Raw genomic sequence first — 19,709 nt, forward strand, 5'->3', positions numbered from 1 at the left:
TATGATACAATAAAGATCAACTTCATATTATTAAGAAAAAAGATATATATATATATATCTATATATTACATATATTTGTGCATATATATATAGATATATATGTATATAAATCATATGTATATACAATTTGAATTATAGAATACAAAAATGAAATTATTAAAAAATAAAATTTATATTTACATTTAAAAATAATTATAATTTTTTTTTCAAATGGGCGAATTTTTGATTTGAGAAAACAATTAAAATTTTTTAAAGGAAAATATAATGGCCCTTATTTTGATATAATTGCATATTAGTAATTTTTTTTTATAAGTAAAATAAACTTCGAAACAAATGAAATTTATCTCGTTATATTTAATATACATACAATATATATTTGATAAATGGCAATTTTGGTAGAAATTGTATTAATTGAATCTAATATAACCTTATATATTTTCTTTTTAGATTTCATAGGTAGTATTAGTACTGACATAAATAGTGTAAGTGACGACCGAATTTAATTGGTTCCGGGCACTTTTTAATTTCTTCAGATATGTTTAAGTATTGTTGACAAAAAGTTTTTGTTCAAAAGAATTGAATTTAAATTTTAAACTTTTAAAGTACAAAACATTAATGAACTTCAGATATACATAATAATTTAGGTATATGTACCTATGTACTTTAAGTTTACTTTAATTATTTAAAAAATTATGAATTACATAAAATATAAAGTGATTTATATTTAATGTGCTTGGTTTCGTATTTGAGACATGATCGATTAATATTTAGTGTTATATAAATTAGTGTTTTTTAACACTTTTTGATTACGAGATAAATTACATTTGCGAAGCAAAATTAAAAAAAAAATGTACCTATACTCTTTTTTGTTAATAGTTAGAGGAATGATTCCGAAAATTTAATTTTCACATTTCCAAATTTGTATTTGGATTCATTGTTGGTACAATGTTTTCCATTTTTAATCAGAAATTTAAGCGAAAAAAAATATCAAATATTTTGAACTTAATGTTCCTTTTTCTTATTGGTATCAAAACAATATTAATTCAAATAAACTATATTGAACTATAATTAATCTTTAATCTAATATAATAATTTTTGTCAATAAAAAATCAATAATTAATTCGGAATTATTCCAATACACTGTGTAGAATTTGTTAAATTGTAAATGCATATTTCTTTACAAGTATTTATTATGTTTTAAATTATTTTACTTCAATTTTGTTTTTTATTTTACATGCCTTTTTTTATATATTTTTATATTTCCCTGAGTTAATTAAAACAATAATAAAGAGAAAAAAAATTTTTTTAATTATAATTTTGTTAATATTTTTTTTATATTGTTATTTTATGTAATATTCAATTTTTATTAATCTATTAAAATTTTGCTCTGTTTTATTCTTTTCAAAGTTATAATTTTTATACTTACAATATTTTATATTATTTTTTAATTTTTTTTTCTTTTGTTTTCTTGTACTGTCAGGAAGGCAGCTAGTTTCATTCGAATTGTGTAGATATTTTTATGTAACTTCTTTTTTTTCATTTACATATAATCATGGTATATGTATACAATGTGTGTTTAGTCAAAGAAAAATTGAACCTAACCATTGTAATATTTAAATATAATATATATTGAAAGAGCTTGTAAGTGAAACATAACGCGTACAATAACAAAAAAGTTCAAACGCTTTAGAAATAAGCTATAAAATTCTTCTTTAAAAAAAAATGTTCAGTGAAGTCAGAACTAGGTTATCAAATAGGCTGAGAAGCAATTTAATTCAAGATTTAATGCAATTAAAATTAACAGAAGTAGTTTGATTTTTTGCATATTATTGTGTAGTGAAATCCCATTTGAAAATGATCATTAAACTTTTAAAGAATAAATTATGTATGAATATAATCTCTGCTATTTTCATACTTAAATTTATTATGTAATTTAATATTATTGTAAATAATAAATCAATTATGAATAAATTCATACTTTGTTTTAAAGATTTGAATTTGATATTGCATAATTAAGAAAATTTTGTTGTATTATATTTAAAAAAAGAAATGAAATGAAGAAAATAATATTTTAAATATTTTGCTTTCAATTACATCTTAAATTTCAAAAATTGGCAGTAATTGAATAGCATAAAAAATATTTAAATGAAAATTTGTAAACAGTTTTCGAGCCGGCATTAAAATGGCAAATTTATTATTTTTTTTTTGGTTTTGTGTAAATGAAATATTAGAATAATTTTATAGATTTACAACAATAAATTGTGTATTTACTTTGTAAAATTGAAATAATTGAAATATGTATTATATGTATCAAGATATGCATATGTTATAAAATATGTATTTTTGTTTTTGTAAAAAAAGGGTTAACGAAATAAATAAAAACGGGTTTGTTTTTTTTTTTGTTTTAATAATATTTTTTAATAAATTTTGTTTTATGTATTTTTTTTTTCTTTTCCATTTTAATAAAAATAAAAACATTTTCTTAAATTTTACATTAAAGAAGCACATTAAAATTATAAAATAATGTTTATTATAAATGTTTATATTTTAAAATACACGTATGTATGTATGTACTTATTTATATTATGTAAACTTATCTACATCTATATGTGTCAATTATAATTTTATGTTTAAAGTTTATATAATTATAAACTTATAAAGAAAAATATAGAATTTATTTAAAAAATTTTTAATATATAAAACTTATCATTTAACTAAAAAATAATAATATATTATTAAACTTAAACAACTTAAAATATACATATATCATTTTAGGTTTTAATTATTTTCTTGCCTGATAATTAATTATAAAATTAATAATTTAAATTTTTGTTTTAAAAATTAAATTTTAGTTTAAAATTTTTTTTTCAACTTTTGTTTTGCTTTTCTTTCTAACATATGTGTTTTTTTATGTTTGCATGTATGCATGATTAGATGTAATTTAATTTAAGATATTTTAATACCTTTATTATATCATTTAATAATATATATTATTATAAATATATCTGTTATATATTATCATTATGTTGAATTCATTTTCTTATATTATTTTAAACAGAAATTTCTTATGAAATTATAAATTAAATATATTATTTTTTTTTTCTTTAGATGTAACTTTAAATTTTTTTAACATTTGATGCAAATTTTAAATTTGTTTCAAAACTGGATACAATTAAAATTAAAAAAGAAAATTACTGGGATAAATCAATTATAATAAATTAATTATTATTTTTTTTTTTGTTAATATTAGAAATAATTCAATAAATTAAAGCGATGAAAAAAAGATTTAAAAATTATTATTATAAAAATTTATGTGGTTTAACTCAGAAGAATTAAATTTTTCAAAATATTAAAGTCTAATTTTGTTAAATTATATCACTAATTTTTTCTTTTTTTAGTCTAATTAAAAAAATAAAATTTTTGAACCGATTCACCAAAGAAAGAAAATTTATCCATAATGTTTGCAACATTTTTTTTAAACATTTCTAGTGAAATGTTGAACGAAACATTTAATTTTAAATTAAATTGAATTTTTTAAGGTTATTTAAAAAGTACTGAATTTAAAAAGAGGTTAGGAAGGGAAAATTTTTTTAAATTATAATTATTTAATTTATTATTTGGGTGTCAAGATAATTTAGCTTAATGATCACAAACTGCAATCGAAAACCAAATAATTCAAATAATTACAAAATTTTGAAATTGCAATTATGAATATATATTTTAAGTTAATTTATGATTTTATTTGTTAAAAAATCATCTTTTTGTAATTTTTTTCATAGAATATTGCTTTTTGTTTTCAATTACTTTAAATTATAAAATTAGAATTAGATTTTTTGTGTATTACGAGGATTAATTAAACTTTTTTGTTAAAATTCTTTTTTTAAAATTGAATATTTAAGAATTCATTTTATTTAAGATTTTTATATAAAATTTGAAATTTTAATTATTTTTTTTTTTGATCCTTTCATAAGGACTCTTCTAGAAGTCATTATTAAAAAATTTTAGAGTAATTTTTTACTTTTGTTAGACATTAATTAATTTTGAAATAATTATAATAAATTTCAAATATATAATTAAAAAACGTAAGTAAGAAATGGATTTGGAATTTAATTAAAAATTTAAAATTACAATGGAAAATCTTTTTTTTATTTTCTATTATATTCGGAAAATCTATTGTTTATATAAATATAAAATGAGATCCTATAATTTGTTTAAAAAGCAAAAATATATAAGTAAAGAATTTTATGAAATTTCTCACTTCAGTTTTAACCAATTAAAATTTTTATACATAATAATTTTTGTTTTTTTTTTCTTTTATTGAATTAATTATTTGTTTTTTGTATTTTTTTTTTTTTATAAATCACAGATTTGTTTTTTAATTTGTTTTTTTTTTCTTCGAAAAAAAAAGTCCGAAAAATGTTTTTAATATTTTATTACATTTTTTTTTTTTCAATAATTGTAACGAAAGAGATTTTCTGGCCAAATCAAGGAATAATAATAATAATGACTATAATTTATATATAATTGTAACTAATAATTGTGCAATAATATAAAGAAAAAACGAAAAATATGATATGTTTATAACGGTAAAAATTTAGAAACATTTTAACAATTTTTTTTTATCATTTTAAAATTTCGAAAATTTTTTAATATAAGAAAATTTTGTAAAAGTTTTTTCAGTAAATTTTAAAAAGGTTTTTTTTTTATTTTTTAAATTTAAATTTTTTTTTTTGTATTTTTAAATTAAAGAAAATTTTTATGTATAATATATATATATGTATGTATTTTTTTAGAGGATATGATTATATTATTTTCTGTTATTTATGTATGTATGTACGTATAGAAATATTTGAATTATAATTATTAAGAAAATGTAAGAGTTGTCAAACTGTTTTATGAATATCGGTAGTGTTTCCAAGTTGTAGAATTTGCACCTAATTTTCAATTAAAATTCTTTCTCTTTTTATGATATGTTTTTGGGAAAAAGTAAATGGGGCCGTTTCTCAGTATATCAAATTAACGTTTGAAACGTCATGAACTCCAATGATGTGATTCAAATGATCGTCAAATTTTTGATATACTGGGAAACAACCTGTTTAAAAAAAATTAATTATGTAGTTTAAATGTAAAATTTTCTAATTATAATGAAATGTTAATTAATATGTGAATGTGTACATACATACATATACCTTTTTTTTCTATATAATATGTATTATTAAATTTTGTAATGATAAAATTATTTCACATTTTTTTTTTCAAATTGGATTTTTAGAATTATAAAAATAGTTGTAAAAGAGAAGAATGAAAAAAATTTAAAAAATTTTTTCTTTTAAAATAATTTTCTAAAATTTAGTTTAAAAAATCTTAAAACATATACTTATATTTATTTTTATATTATGTATAATTATATGTATATTGTTGTGTTTATGTATATTTAAAAATTTATATTTGTTTAAAATTCTTGTACATATGTATATGAGTGTTGTATAAATTTATGTTCTCACATGATGTTTTTTAAGATATGCTTTAAAATTTTTAATTTTTTTTTTTTTATATACAGTCATGTAAATTATGTATTTCATATTTATATTTTTTGTTTTGAATACTTTTTTGAGGTTATTTTGTTATTTTGTAAAAAAAAATTATAATATACTTTTTTCTATCTTATTAATTGATGAGGTATAACATGGTCCATTTTATAAATGTTATGTTTGTTTTATTATTAATAAGTTACAATATTGTTAGTTAAATTTCGTGTTAAGTATATTAATTTTTTAGAATAATTGTTTTTTGTATGTACTAGATTGATACGAACTGTAGTTGCCTATTTTTGTAGGTTCTTATATATTTATCTTTTTAATTATATTTATATTGGTAATTTGATTTTTGTGAAAAAAAAGTTTTAAATTTATTTCTTTTTTTTAAGTTTTTAGTTATTGATTTTGGCACATTAAAAGTACACCATTATAGTGTTTGTGTATAATTTTTAACTTTTTCGAAAAAAAAAAACAATGATTCAATAATAAAATGCTGAATTTCTTATTAAGTGGCTTTTATACATGTAACTATTTATAGAGATATGTACTGTGAATAATATTTTGAAAACACATAATTTATATAATTTTTAAAACTTGAAAATTTTTATTATAATTATAATGTAAATTACTTGAAGAGAAAGTGTCTTTGATTTAATTTTATTATATAATAAAATATCGAATATAAAATTAAATATTGAAGAAATATGTAAAACTTGTCTTTTTGTAAAATATTTCAATATTTCAGTGGGATTTGTACAATTAATTTATAAGTAAACTATTTGATTTAATTAAAATGACAAAACATTTAATGTAATTATTTTATTTTTTATTAATACTTTTATTTTTGTATTCTTATTAGTTTTTCAATTATTTGTAATGTCATTTTTTTTTGTATGACTGAAGAGACGGAAAAATAATGATTTAAAAATGTAAAAAATGTACTTATATAACTATTTGTTGTATTTTAATTATATTTTTATGAATTTTTTTTTTCAAATATCTTTCTGTATTAACATATTATATTAACATGTCTACATAAACATGTTGTATATGTTATACATTATTTAGAAACTATTTTCGGCAGTATTAAAGTTTACATGAAACGGAACATATTAGTAATAATTTAATTTTATAATTCTCGACTGTTTTGGAAATCTTTTAAGTTTTTAATGCAAAATAATTGAATCATTGCTTTCTTGAATTTATACTATTTTTATTTTTATATATTTAATTATTTATATATATAATATTATATAAATTATATTTATATAAATTAAAAATATGTATATATATTTTTAAAAATATGTACACTTATGTGTTCAAAAGAATAAGAAAAAGAAGAATTGTAAAGGAAAAATCAATTATTTAAATATATAAATATAATTTAAAGATAGATATAGGTGTATTATGTTATATATATTATATATTATAAGTAAATTTGTATATATATACAAGTAATATAGAATTATTAATATGATTTGTTTTTGTTTAATGGTTGTATTTTTTAATTCATTTTGTTTGACACATTTAAAATATTTTTTTTTTTTACTTTTTTTCCATATATTTATTAAAAAAATTTTTATAATTAATTTTAGTACTTTCTTGTTTTTTTCTTATTTTTTTATTTATTACAATTAGTTATTATTTATATACATATTATATATATATAAATTATTTTGAAATAATTTTTATATTTTTTTTTTTGTTTTTTAAATTATTTTTGACGTTTTTCTTATGGCACACCATAATACTTAAATATCTTAAAATTTTATTCAATTTTATTAAATTTATTTATTAATTTTTTGTTTTTTTTTTTTTTTATTAACTTTATTAATGATGTTTTGTTTGTATCGTTTTTTTTTGTATACTCAAGTTTAAGTATACTCTAATTTGGGAAGGGTTTCAAACCATCATAGAAAAAAAAAATACAAACTTTTGTTTTTTAAACATTTGTAGTTTGACGACTTTTTAATTCATTATATGTTTTTTTTTAAGTTAAATATGTATTTTGTTTTTTAATTTTTAAATTTATTTCATATTCGAAAATGACATAAATTAAGTATTTATATATTGTATGTATGTACAAAATGTAGTTTTAACAATATAATTTTCTGTATATATATGTACAAATATATATATACAGAATATATTTACTTTATATACATATACGAATATATGTATATAGATATAAGTATGCAATATAATAATTGAGGAAATTTTAAATTTCTGGCTTTGTTTTTTTTTTTTTTTTTGCATTTTTTTTTTTTCATCTCTGTAATTTTATATTTTATGGCAATTATAGAATTAAAAGAAAGTTATTTGATTTTTATTTAATTTATATGATATATTTTTAAGATTAAATTTGAACTTTTAATTGAGTTTAATGTTAATTAATTTATTTTTGTATTTGTTTTTCTTAATTTCGGTAAATTTTTTTTTAGGTACAATTTACGGTAAGTATATTTATATGATGTTTAATTACTTGTTAATATTTTTTTTTATACAACTTTTAAAATTTATTTAAAAAATATTCAAAAATCCTGTAATTTTTCTTTTCTTTGTGTGAAATGTTTTTCTTAATATTTAATGGTATATATAATTATATTTATTTTCTCAATATAAGAATATATGTATTCATTTATTTAATTTTAAAAACAAAGTTTAAAAAAAATCACTTCCTTTTAAAATATTTTTTAAGATCATTGTTTTATTGAAATCTTTGTTTTTTAATCAACTTTTAAAATTTCATTTTTTTTTAGAAATATTTTGTTATTTATTAAACATATTTTTATTGTATATAGTTCAAGTGTTTTTGTTTTTTTTATAATAATATATTTTTTATAATTTTTATAAAAAATTTAGCTATTATTCTTTTCAATTTTCAAATTATTAATGATTTTTATTTAAATTAGTTTAAGTTTTTTTTTGCTAAATACGTGTTTTATATTTGATATAATATTTTTCTTTTTTTTGCTTTTTTTATATTTTTTATTCGTTTTTTTTTGTGTTTTAATAATTTCTTAAAAAAATTACTTTCATTAGTAATTGATGGGCCAGATTTTGCTAGTATGTATATTATTTTTTTTATATGTTTGTACTATAACGGTGAAAAAAATTGCTGTAGTATGTATTGATAATTTTGTTTGATTTTTCTTTCTGATTTTTTTTTATATATAAACATATACTAATTTGTGTTATAGTTTTTAGGTATTATATAATTTTATGGTATTTTCAAAATTGCATACGATCATTCTTTCGGTAAGTTAGTTTCTTTATAATTGTATTAATATTTCAATTTATATAGTAACTAATATTTCTTCTTAGATTTAGTAGAATTTAAGATTTAATGAAAAATTTAAAAAGATATTTTATAAGAAAGTTAAAAAACTCAAGCTAATATTGTCATTTATAAATTAATGTACAAAATAGAGATAGATTAAGCTTAGAAATTCATTAAAGTAAGTTGAAAAGTGCATTCTAAAGTTGTTGAATAAATAAAATGTTGTCAAACCGTGTACATTTTTGAAAATTCTTTTTTAAATTGAAATAATATTTTTGTAAGCACTGATATAATGATTGTTTTATATTCTAGTCTATTTTAATAAATGTAATTCAATGTAAAAAAAATACAAATTAAGAAGCAATTTAATATTAAGTATAAAAATAATTTATATTGTAGTTTTATTTTGGATTCTTTAACTAATTAATTAATCTAAATAAAATCTCTATAGTTAATATGTTTATAGTTAAAAAGAATATTCAGTTTTTTATATATAAAAAAATTGTTAAAGAATTAATTTTTATAATATAATTTAATTACGAAAAATTATGATTTAAATAATCATAAATTTTTAATATAAATCTACTTTTTGTTAGGTCACATATTATTTTTTAGCTAAATTAGAATTTTATATGCTTGTTTTTTGTAATTTTTGTACTTTATTATTTAATTTGTATTATTTAGTTGCAATTTTTTTTAAATTTATAATTTTGCAATAATTATAAAAAAGAAACACTGAATATTTGTTATTTTTATATTATGCTGTTAAAATATTTTTTTTTTTTTAAAGAAGACAAAAATATTATTTCAAATTTATTTATTATTGTGTGTTTGTTTATTGTTTTCTTATATATTATTTTATTTATTTTTAATTTTATTGTAAGATATATTTAATTGATAATAATTTTTATTATTTTTTTTGAAACCTTTATTTTTTTAATATGCGTTTTTTTTTTCTAATTTTAATCATCAATCTATTGTGAATATGAATCTGCTTTGTAGTTATTTTTTAAAATCGTTTTTTTTTATATTCTATTGTGTAATTGTAAATTTGTAAACATGCATTTTTTACATACTAATTTTTTTTTTTATAATTTTTACATAATAATTTAATATAATTGTATTTGAATGGAATTTCAACTTTTTAGAGAAACAGTTTTATTTACTTATTTATTTTACTTCCAATATGTTTTTAAAAGAAAAGCAAACAAATAATATTTAAAAATAAGAAGAATAGAAATAACATAATTATAATTTAAAATTAAATTCATAAATTTTACAACTTAAAAAAAATATATCAAAATAAAAGCAATTTTAATAATTATAATATTTTATTATTTAATATAATATAAAACTGCACATATGTAATTCTCTTGTTTGATATAAATGATATAATGTTATTTTATTAATTAATACAAAAAATACTATGTAAAATAAAAATAAAATTAAAATTTTTTTATTTTATAAAAAATTTTAATCAATTTTTTTTTTTTTGTATTAATTATTTTACTTAATTTATAACTAAAGTCCTTTTTTCTCTAAAATAAAAACTAACTATAAATAATAATATTCGTATAAAAAAAATTATACGAAATTTTATTTTAGTTAATTTTTTTTATGTTAATGTTAAATCTTAAATTATGTTAAAAATGTTCTATTTAAAACAAAAAAATTTTATATTATAATAATTAAAATTATTAAATTTTAAACTATTACAATTACTTTTAATGAAAATTATTCAATATGTATACGTTCTCACATTATGTGAGTTTAATTTTAATTTTATGTTATAATAATGTATAAGTAAAAATATTACGAAAAAGACATAATAACAAAATGCTTTTTATTATTATGCCATTTTATAATAATATAACCAATAGTTTCTTATATATGGATATATTTATTTACAAAATAAATTTTAAGAATAGAAAATATTTAAATTAAAAACGAAAAAAAGCTATTAAATAATATTTGAAATAATAATTTTTTTTTTCTTTCATTGTGTAAATTTAGATAAAAATTAAATAAAAAACATTTATGTATATATATATATTTAAATACACATATATATACTATTATGTAAACAGATTTGTTTATTGCACATACGCCAAAAATAGTAATCAATCAATAAAAAAAAAACATAAGTGAATATTATTAAAAATTTAAAATAATAATTTATTTTTTTTTTACTATAATAATAACGAAAAAAAAAATGTCCACTTAAAATTATATAAAAGTATAACTAACATAATAGAAATTATAAAAATTTTAACGAAAAGTAAAAGAAATAGTTAAATTTTGTTTTAATTTTTTAATTGGAATTAATTAATTATTAAAAAACCATAAAATTTCCCTAAAAAATTTCATTCCATTTAAGTAAATTCTATTGAATTTGTTGTTTTATAATTGATATTGGTGAATTATCACTACCAGCTGCTAATATACCAGCACTATTACTCCAATCATTAACTAAATCACTTGTTGATTTATTATTATTATTGTTATTATTATTATTATTTATATTATTATTACTATTTTTACCATTATTTATTGTACCATACTCACCCAATAATAAGGGATGACTACCTGATGAACTAACATTATTTAAACTACCAATTAATGATGATGTTAATGCTTTACCAAACTCTAAATCACCTGGGTAATTTGAACCAGCAACTGGTCCAATTGAATTTAATTCATTTGCAAAATTAAATAAATGATGTGATGGCCTTGTATGTAAGCCACCATTACCACCATTATTATTGCTACCTGTATTAATACTTCCACCAATACCACCACCACCACCACCATTGTTATTACCATTTCCACCTGTACCACCACTAAGTGAGTGATGATGTTGCTGATGATGATGATGGTGATGATGATGATGTCCACCTAAAACATTTTTTATTGCTGATGTTTTTAATAAACGTTTTAACATGCCACTTGTACCACGATGCTGTAAACTTTTATGCGTTGTTAAAGAATTTTTTGTGCGATAGCGTCTATGACAAAATTCACATACATATAATGTATCAGATTGCTCATGTTTATCTTGAAAATGACGTTTTAATGAATAATAACAAGAAAATGTTCGACGACAATATGGACATTCTTGTGGTTCATTAATACCGCCGCTTGTAGGTGGTGGCATACGTAATATTTGTCCTCCACCATTTGAACTACCGTTATTAACTGGTGATGTTGATTGACTACGTCCGCCATTACTACTATTACAATTAATTCCACTACCACTGATTTTATGATCATTTGTTGTTGATCCAGCTGAACCAGGTGGTGAACCGAGAGGTGAATAACAATTTGTTGGCGAAGGATTCATTGGTGGTGTCGATGACGAGACTTGTCCCGTAATAGCATTTTGAGAGCCTTTAGTTTTTTATATATATTTTTCGTTTTTTTTTTCGTAATAATATACAATTTTGTTTTGTGATCACATATTGTATGGATCATATAATTTTTTAAAATACATTTGTGTGTATGTGTTTGTACATATTCATATATGTATTTGTTTTTTTTTTTTTGTTTTTAAATTTCAATCAATTTTTGGTTTTTGTTTTTATTATTTTCGTCGATTTTATGTTTGTTGTTTTGCGTGCATGCGAATATTTGTTTTGTTTTATCAAAATATTTATGTTTTTATTGATTATTTTACAATTATTTTTTTAATTTTTGTTCGTTGAGTCCAATGATGATTGTTTTATTGTTTTTGCATTGTGACAAAAAAATTATTTTTGATATTTTTAATATACATAAATACAGATTTGAGGTAATAAATGGAAACCGAAACGAAAGAAAAAGAATTATTTAGAATGTTTATTAAAATTTTTTTCTTTTTTTTGTAATAATAATTAATTAAACTTTCAACAATAAAATTAAAAGGTATTTAAAATTATAAAATATTTAAAAAGATCCTAAAATTATGTAGTTTTTGATTAATAAATACACAGAAAATTAATTCGTGACTGGTAAAACTTTATATACCTAGATGCATTTTAAAATTTTAAGAATCCGATATAGAAGTATTTTGTAATACTTACATAAATTGCATTATAATAATTACACATATATGTATGTAATTATATTTTATTTATTTTCTGTGTATTTTTAAATCATTTTTAATTTTAAGAATGAAAAGAAATTTTAAGTATATTTAACGTAATATTATGTAAATTATTTTTTTTTTAATTTAAGGTTCTTTAAAATTTTTGAAGTACATTTTATTTTATATTTTAAAATAAAATGGGAACAGTAACGGAATAAATGGAGAACTGAATGTAAATATAATTTTGTAAAAACAAAGGACAGACAGAGAGAAAGAGAGAGACAGAGAAAAAGAGTCATAAAGAATACGAAAGACGAATAAATTTCTTAATCTTATTTTGAAGAAATATTTTTAACATGCGTATATTATAAATAGATGATTTTGGAAAGAAATACTTAAATTAAAATATTCTAATTTATAAGTCCTTAATTTTACTATATTAATTCTAATAAAAATAAAAAAGAAAATATTTTTTTTACACAACGTTTTACATATGTGAACAAATAGAATGATTTTATTTAAGAAAATAGTGTATACTTTATTCTAAGACATGTTTTTTTTTTTTTAATTTTAAATTTAAATGATATTAGGGGTATTCATTACTTCAATTACAATATACATAAAACAGGAACAGAAAAGACATTGAATATAGTTATTACAAAATGCAGATTTTTCGAACTGCATTAGACAAGAATGGTCTAAAGGATTAACCTATTAAATGTATTGATTAAAATTTAAAGTTTCATGGTAGCTTAAATCTATACTATAATCAGATTGATAATGTCAAAAATTTGTTGTGTAATAAATTTTGTTCACAGTGTGTATAAAAATGAAATTATGAAAAGTCTTTATAAATTTATTAAAGTAAGTTTTGTCGGTTTTTGTGAATTTAAAAATGAAATAGATATGTAATTATTGAATGAATAACCCAAATATTGCTTTGTTTTTATTTTTTTTATAAGACAAGAATTGCTTTGATTTTGCATTTTGTTTATTTGATTTGCATGTAAATACAGAAGGAGGCACTTTTTTGTTTTTGTATAAGATTTTAAATTTGGAAAATTTTTAATTTTTAAATTTATTTCAACAATGTGTACAGATATACCACTTTGTATATTTTATATGAAAATGTATAAAATTTTTAATACATTTTATTTTATTTCAAACCAAAATCGTCATTTTTTAATATACGTACTCTATTTTTATGTACATAACTAATTATTATTATGTAAGGAATTATTTAATAGTTTTTGTTTTTTGAATTTTTACATGTACTTAAATAATTAATTACAACTTATGTATTTATTTTTCTTTCAAGCATCTATATATGAATAAAATAATTCATATATAAATTTAATTAAAAATATATATGATTTTAAATATATTGTATTATTTTTATAATAAAATCATCAACAAAATTTACATTTTATAAGTGAAACAATTATTTTTAATTAAGTTTACGTTTTTTTTTTTACTTTCTTAATTTTTTCATAATTTTTATTTTATATATTTTCCAAATTTTTGTTATATTTATTAAATACTGTAGAATACATCAAAAACTTCTAATAATCTAAGTTATTTTTTTTTACATAATATAATTTGTGTTTAAAGTAAATTAAAGAAAGCTGGAAAATTCTTAATAGTTAGTGCACGCAAATTTAGTTTATTAACTTTTAATAAACGTTTTTGATTCATTTTATAAAGACCGAAAAATTAAATTTAAAGAACATAATTTTGTATATACAATAATGAATCAAATAGTTTTAATCATCGTCAATTTAATTTAATTTTATATTAATTTTCCGTTTGATTTCTTTAATAATATTATATTATGTAATATAAATATATAGTAGCGGAAACAAATACAACGAAAACACACTCAAAAAAAAAAAAAATAAAGGGAAAAATAATTTTTTGAATTCTTAAATTTTAAGTGATAAAAAATTGTTTATGTTTTTTTTTTTAAATTTATTAATATTTTTAGCACACATACATGTAAAAGTGTATAGAAAGGCACAAGTTCAAATATTAATAGTATAAAATACAAGTTCACAAGTAAATATTGTTAAAGTTTATTATTGTTCTTATAGTAATTTGTTAAAGATTTTACTCAAAATATGTTGAATATCCAATGTATAGCACATGAAAATTATATCAGAAATGTTCAATAAGTAAAATAAACCATAAACACACACAATAAGCCAAAAAAGAAATGAAAAATTTATGAAGAGGCTTAAAAATGTAGATTATGAAATCAAATTTATGTATTTATTACATGCATATGTACATAATGTGTACATAATTTGATAAGGATTTAAGTTCAACAAACTCGAAAAGTCTTGTTTTACTTATTTACTCTTTCGAATAAATTTTTTAAAGTAATTTATATATTAGGATAAGGATTTTATATATTTCTAAGGATAAGTAATAATAAAAAGTTATTAATTAATGTTTTATGAAATCTAGATTTATTTGAACTGCAAATATATGCAGCCATAAAATGTGGATTTCAAATCAATTTTGAAGTTAATGAAATTTCAAAAGTAAAATTTAAAATTTTACAGATTCACATTAGGTACAATTTAAAAGATCTGTTCAAATTGAATAACTTTCATTTTGAAATTATACATAATTTATATTATTTTAAAATATCCTTAATGCTGATTCATTTTTTCGGAAGTATTAAATTCAAAGATTTTACTTTATATGTGTGAAAAATAGATTATAAATATAATATTTATAATATTCGTAATATAATATATAAAACTGTAAAACATAAGCAATTTTATTTTTATTATAAAACACACAATATTTTAGTTGAGATCGATGAATTTTTATTTGATTTTTAAATTAGCTTAATGATCATTAATTTTGATGATTTTTTTTTTTTTTATTATGGATTTTGTTAGAATAAGTAGAAGCATATATCCTTAAAATTAAGAAAGAAATCATGATTTTATAAAAAAATTGACTTTTTGTATGAATAACGATTTTTACACATTTAATGCTCTATGTAAATATATGTTTTAAAAATATATTGATACAAAAAAAGAAAACATAAGAACTAAATTAAATGAAATACACACATAATTTTAAGTTTGAAAATATAAATTAACAAAATAGCAACTTACACAACTACACAAATATTTATATAACATCTTTTTTGTACTTAAATTTTTTGTAATTCATTTACATTATTCGCACACATTTATAAATAGAAAAAAAAATTTTTTTTCTCTAAATTTTATGAAACAACAAACTAAAAAAAAGCACACTGTTTTTTGATTTGTTATTAAGTTTTTTGTTATTTAAACATTCATTTTTTTTTTTAAATTAAAAAATTTTTAAAAATAAATTTTAAGATAATAAAAAATTAAATACTATTAGAAAATCAAATTATTTTTTAATTTCTAATTTACAAAAATTTTATAGTGCTTCAATTCTAAGGTTTTCACTTCAAATTTTCTAAGAGTGATCGAGTTTTAAAACAAAAAAGTTTGATAATATAATTAACATCACACATTTTATTTGAGAAATGATGTAAAATTTAATAAATTTACTACTTTTCACTGTATATATGCAGTTTCTTAATCCTCATATAGACTTAAGTTTCAAAAATTTTTTTGATTATGAATTTATATTGATTGAAATTAAGTTCATTTAAATTTTTTATTGAATAATTAAGAAATTTTATGAGCAACGATATAAAAAGCAGAATAAATATGATTTTAGTCGTAATGTTAAATATCGAATAAGTGAAAATAGATAAATATTAAAAATAAAATATAAGTAAATTAAATTGTATTTAATTTTTTATTTTTTTAAAATTAATTTTCAAAATATTTTCTTTTAATGAGCATTCCAAAAAAAGATTGATATAAGTAATATGCATGTAATAAAGAAAAAAACAATTATAGCAACACTACGATACAATGTTAAAAGAAAATTAAAAATGCAAAAAAATTTTTCATTTAAAATTATAAATTTTAGTATGTACATATATATTTTCAATATAAAATGCATTTAACTAAATATGTATTCATACAAATATTATTTAAATAAATACAAAATAAATATTTTCTACATATATATGTATGTATTTGTAAATTAAAAATAACAGAAATTTTAAATATTAACAATTTGAAATTATGATTTTAAATAAAAAAAATTTAAAGAAATAAATCATAATTATAAAAACATTATGTATGAAAATTTTTTTTTTTCGTCTATATAGAAATATAGAAAGATTTAATTAATTTTTTACTATTTATATTAAAAAAATTATTTATAGTCGTCGGAAGATGCATTCAATGTAATGTTTAAAAAATGGTATATAAGAGAAATAGCATGTGGTTAAAATATCCTATTCTTAAATAAAAAAAATGTATTTAATACAAAAAAAAAATTAAATAAAATATTTTATAAAGTTTATTTTATACTTTTTGTTTCGAATTTAATACAGGATGTTAAGTAACTAAATTTAATTTTTTTTGTTTATTTACATTGTAATTAAAAAATGTTGTGTTGTTCATTTCTTAATAAAAAAAAATTATACTTCCAATATTTTGTAAAGTGATATTATGGCACTATAATGTAACATTGTTTAAAATATACAATATTCTAATTGAATTTAGAAATAGATTCTTTTTCTATGTTTTTTAATTGTTCTATTTATTTTGAGTTGAATTTAATTTTAGTTTACACTCAATATAAGTTAAATCTAATTGATTCAAGAAGAAATATATAAATAATTATGTAAATGTAAATTTATTTTTTATTTGAAGAGTTTTTTCATTCATAAAGGAAAATTTTAATTAAATTCAAATTTAGGTATATAAATTGACCCATACTGCAGATTCTTAACATATTTAAATATTGGTAGTTGTAAATTTTATTGGTAGTATATATTTTTTTATAAAACATATTGTGCTTTCTTGTTCTGGAAAAAAAAACATCCTGTATTATCTTTTTATTTAAATTGCTTTACCTACATACTGTTTATAATTGTGTGTATAAAGTGTACATTTGTTAATTGAATTTGTCTAATATTTTGTACTTTAGTTATTTTAAGTTTCTTTTTACTTACTACATTTTTTTTTTGCAATTTTGAGTAGAAAAATATGTGAACTGTTTTAGTTAGGAGTTTTGTAAAAATAAAAATAGTTAAGTATTTATATTTACGAGTAAGATCTTATCTAATAATGTATAAAATATTTTATATATGTAAAAAGTTTTACATACATAAAAAAAAAGTTTTGTATAAAATTTTTATAGTCAAAAGTGAAGAGCACTAATTAGAGTCTTTATAGTTAAATATTTATTTTTTTTTAATTTTTAATATTTAATTAAATATATTGTATTTTTTTTGTAAAACTAGTTTGTATATATTTATATATATATTATAATAATGAAAAAATGTATATATATATATACGTATATATACAATATAGGCATAGAAACGTATAGTTTTAAAATTTTGTTCAATTTTTAAAAGTTATTTAAAATTTTCTTATGTATATGAGCTAGTTATTTTTGAATACGAATTTTATAGTTATTTGTTTATTTTTAAAGCTTTAATTATTGTTATCTTTATTAAAAAAAGTTTTAAACCAACTCAATAGTAAAAAAAATTAAAATTTTCAATAAGCATTTCTTGATTTTATGTATATATGTCATTGTAATTTTTTTACATATTATTATAATATATAGTTATTTTATGGTATATTTTGTATTGGAATGTACTTTCGAAAATACTGATTTTTTTTAATATAAAATTTATGTTTTTATTTTAAAATTATAAATATTTTTTATTTATTTATTAATATAATTATTTAAATATTTAATTGCTTATTTAATTTTAATTTTTTAAAAATTGGAATAGTATAATAATGTGCACAAGTATATGCACAATTTATGTATAATATTAAATTGCTTGTCTTGTTTTCTGTTTTATTGTGTAAAGAAATAGTGTTTTATTTGTAATAATTTTTGTAAAAAGTTATTTAAATTTATAATGCTTAATTCTACAAATGAAAACATACTATGAACTAAAAGGAAAAATAGAAATATGTTTTAATTTATATTATATTTATATTATAACAATATTTCATTGTATTATATTATATATATTTTTTTAATTTATGAAATCTATAATAAAAAAAAGTTCAAATTAAAATAAAATGTAGTTATATATATATAAATGAATAAATATATATATATATATATGTATAAATATAAAATTATGTATATATTATGTATATATATATATATATATATATATATATATATATATATATATATATATTATATATATATATATATAATACATATAAATACTTTATCAATTGTATTTTAAAAATGCGTTCAGATAAGATATAGAAGAGTATAATAATACGAGTAGTATATGCCAGCAGCAGTAAGTTACTATCTTTGAAGAGTAGTTATATATATATTTAAATATATAATATGTATTTATCTATTTTTATTTATAAATACATGCATATATATAATAATTTACATGCATGTATATATAAATACAGTTATATAGATATATACATATATATATATACATTATAGAGAATAGTATTTGTTTTGTAGTAGTAGGGAGATATATAGATAAGATACTATGTTCAGCCAAAGTAGTCAGATTAAATATAATATGAAATATAATAGGATCTATGTAGAATATAAATGTATTTAATATTGTACATATGCATAGTATATTATGTATATATAAGTAAAATGTTATTTATAGCTAATCGTATTTACTTATATGTATGTACATATATTAACTGTTAAATAACAATATAGTTACTTATTTAAGATATTG

At 17.2% G+C, this 19,709-nt stretch overlaps 1 protein-coding gene across 1 annotated transcript in view; it reads right to left on the bottom strand.

The window, feature by feature from the left end:
- Positions 1-11,129: 11,129 nt before the first annotated feature.
- Positions 11,130-19,709, bottom strand: part of LOC129613111 (broad-complex core protein isoforms 1/2/3/4/5) — a 160,081-nt gene continuing 151,501 nt past the window's right edge. The window contains exon 8 of the mRNA XM_055527044.1: positions 11,130-12,204. Within this exon, the coding sequence (XP_055383019.1) occupies positions 11,201-12,204 (1,004 nt within the window). The 3' untranslated portion in view covers positions 11,130-11,200. The remainder of the gene's footprint in view (positions 12,205-19,709) is intronic.

This window comes from Condylostylus longicornis, unplaced genomic scaffold (assembly GCF_029603195.1).
Source record: "Condylostylus longicornis isolate FDR11 unplaced genomic scaffold, ASM2960319v2 ptg000081l, whole genome shotgun sequence".
NCBI classification, from domain to species: domain Eukaryota; kingdom Metazoa; phylum Arthropoda; class Insecta; order Diptera; family Dolichopodidae; genus Condylostylus; species Condylostylus longicornis.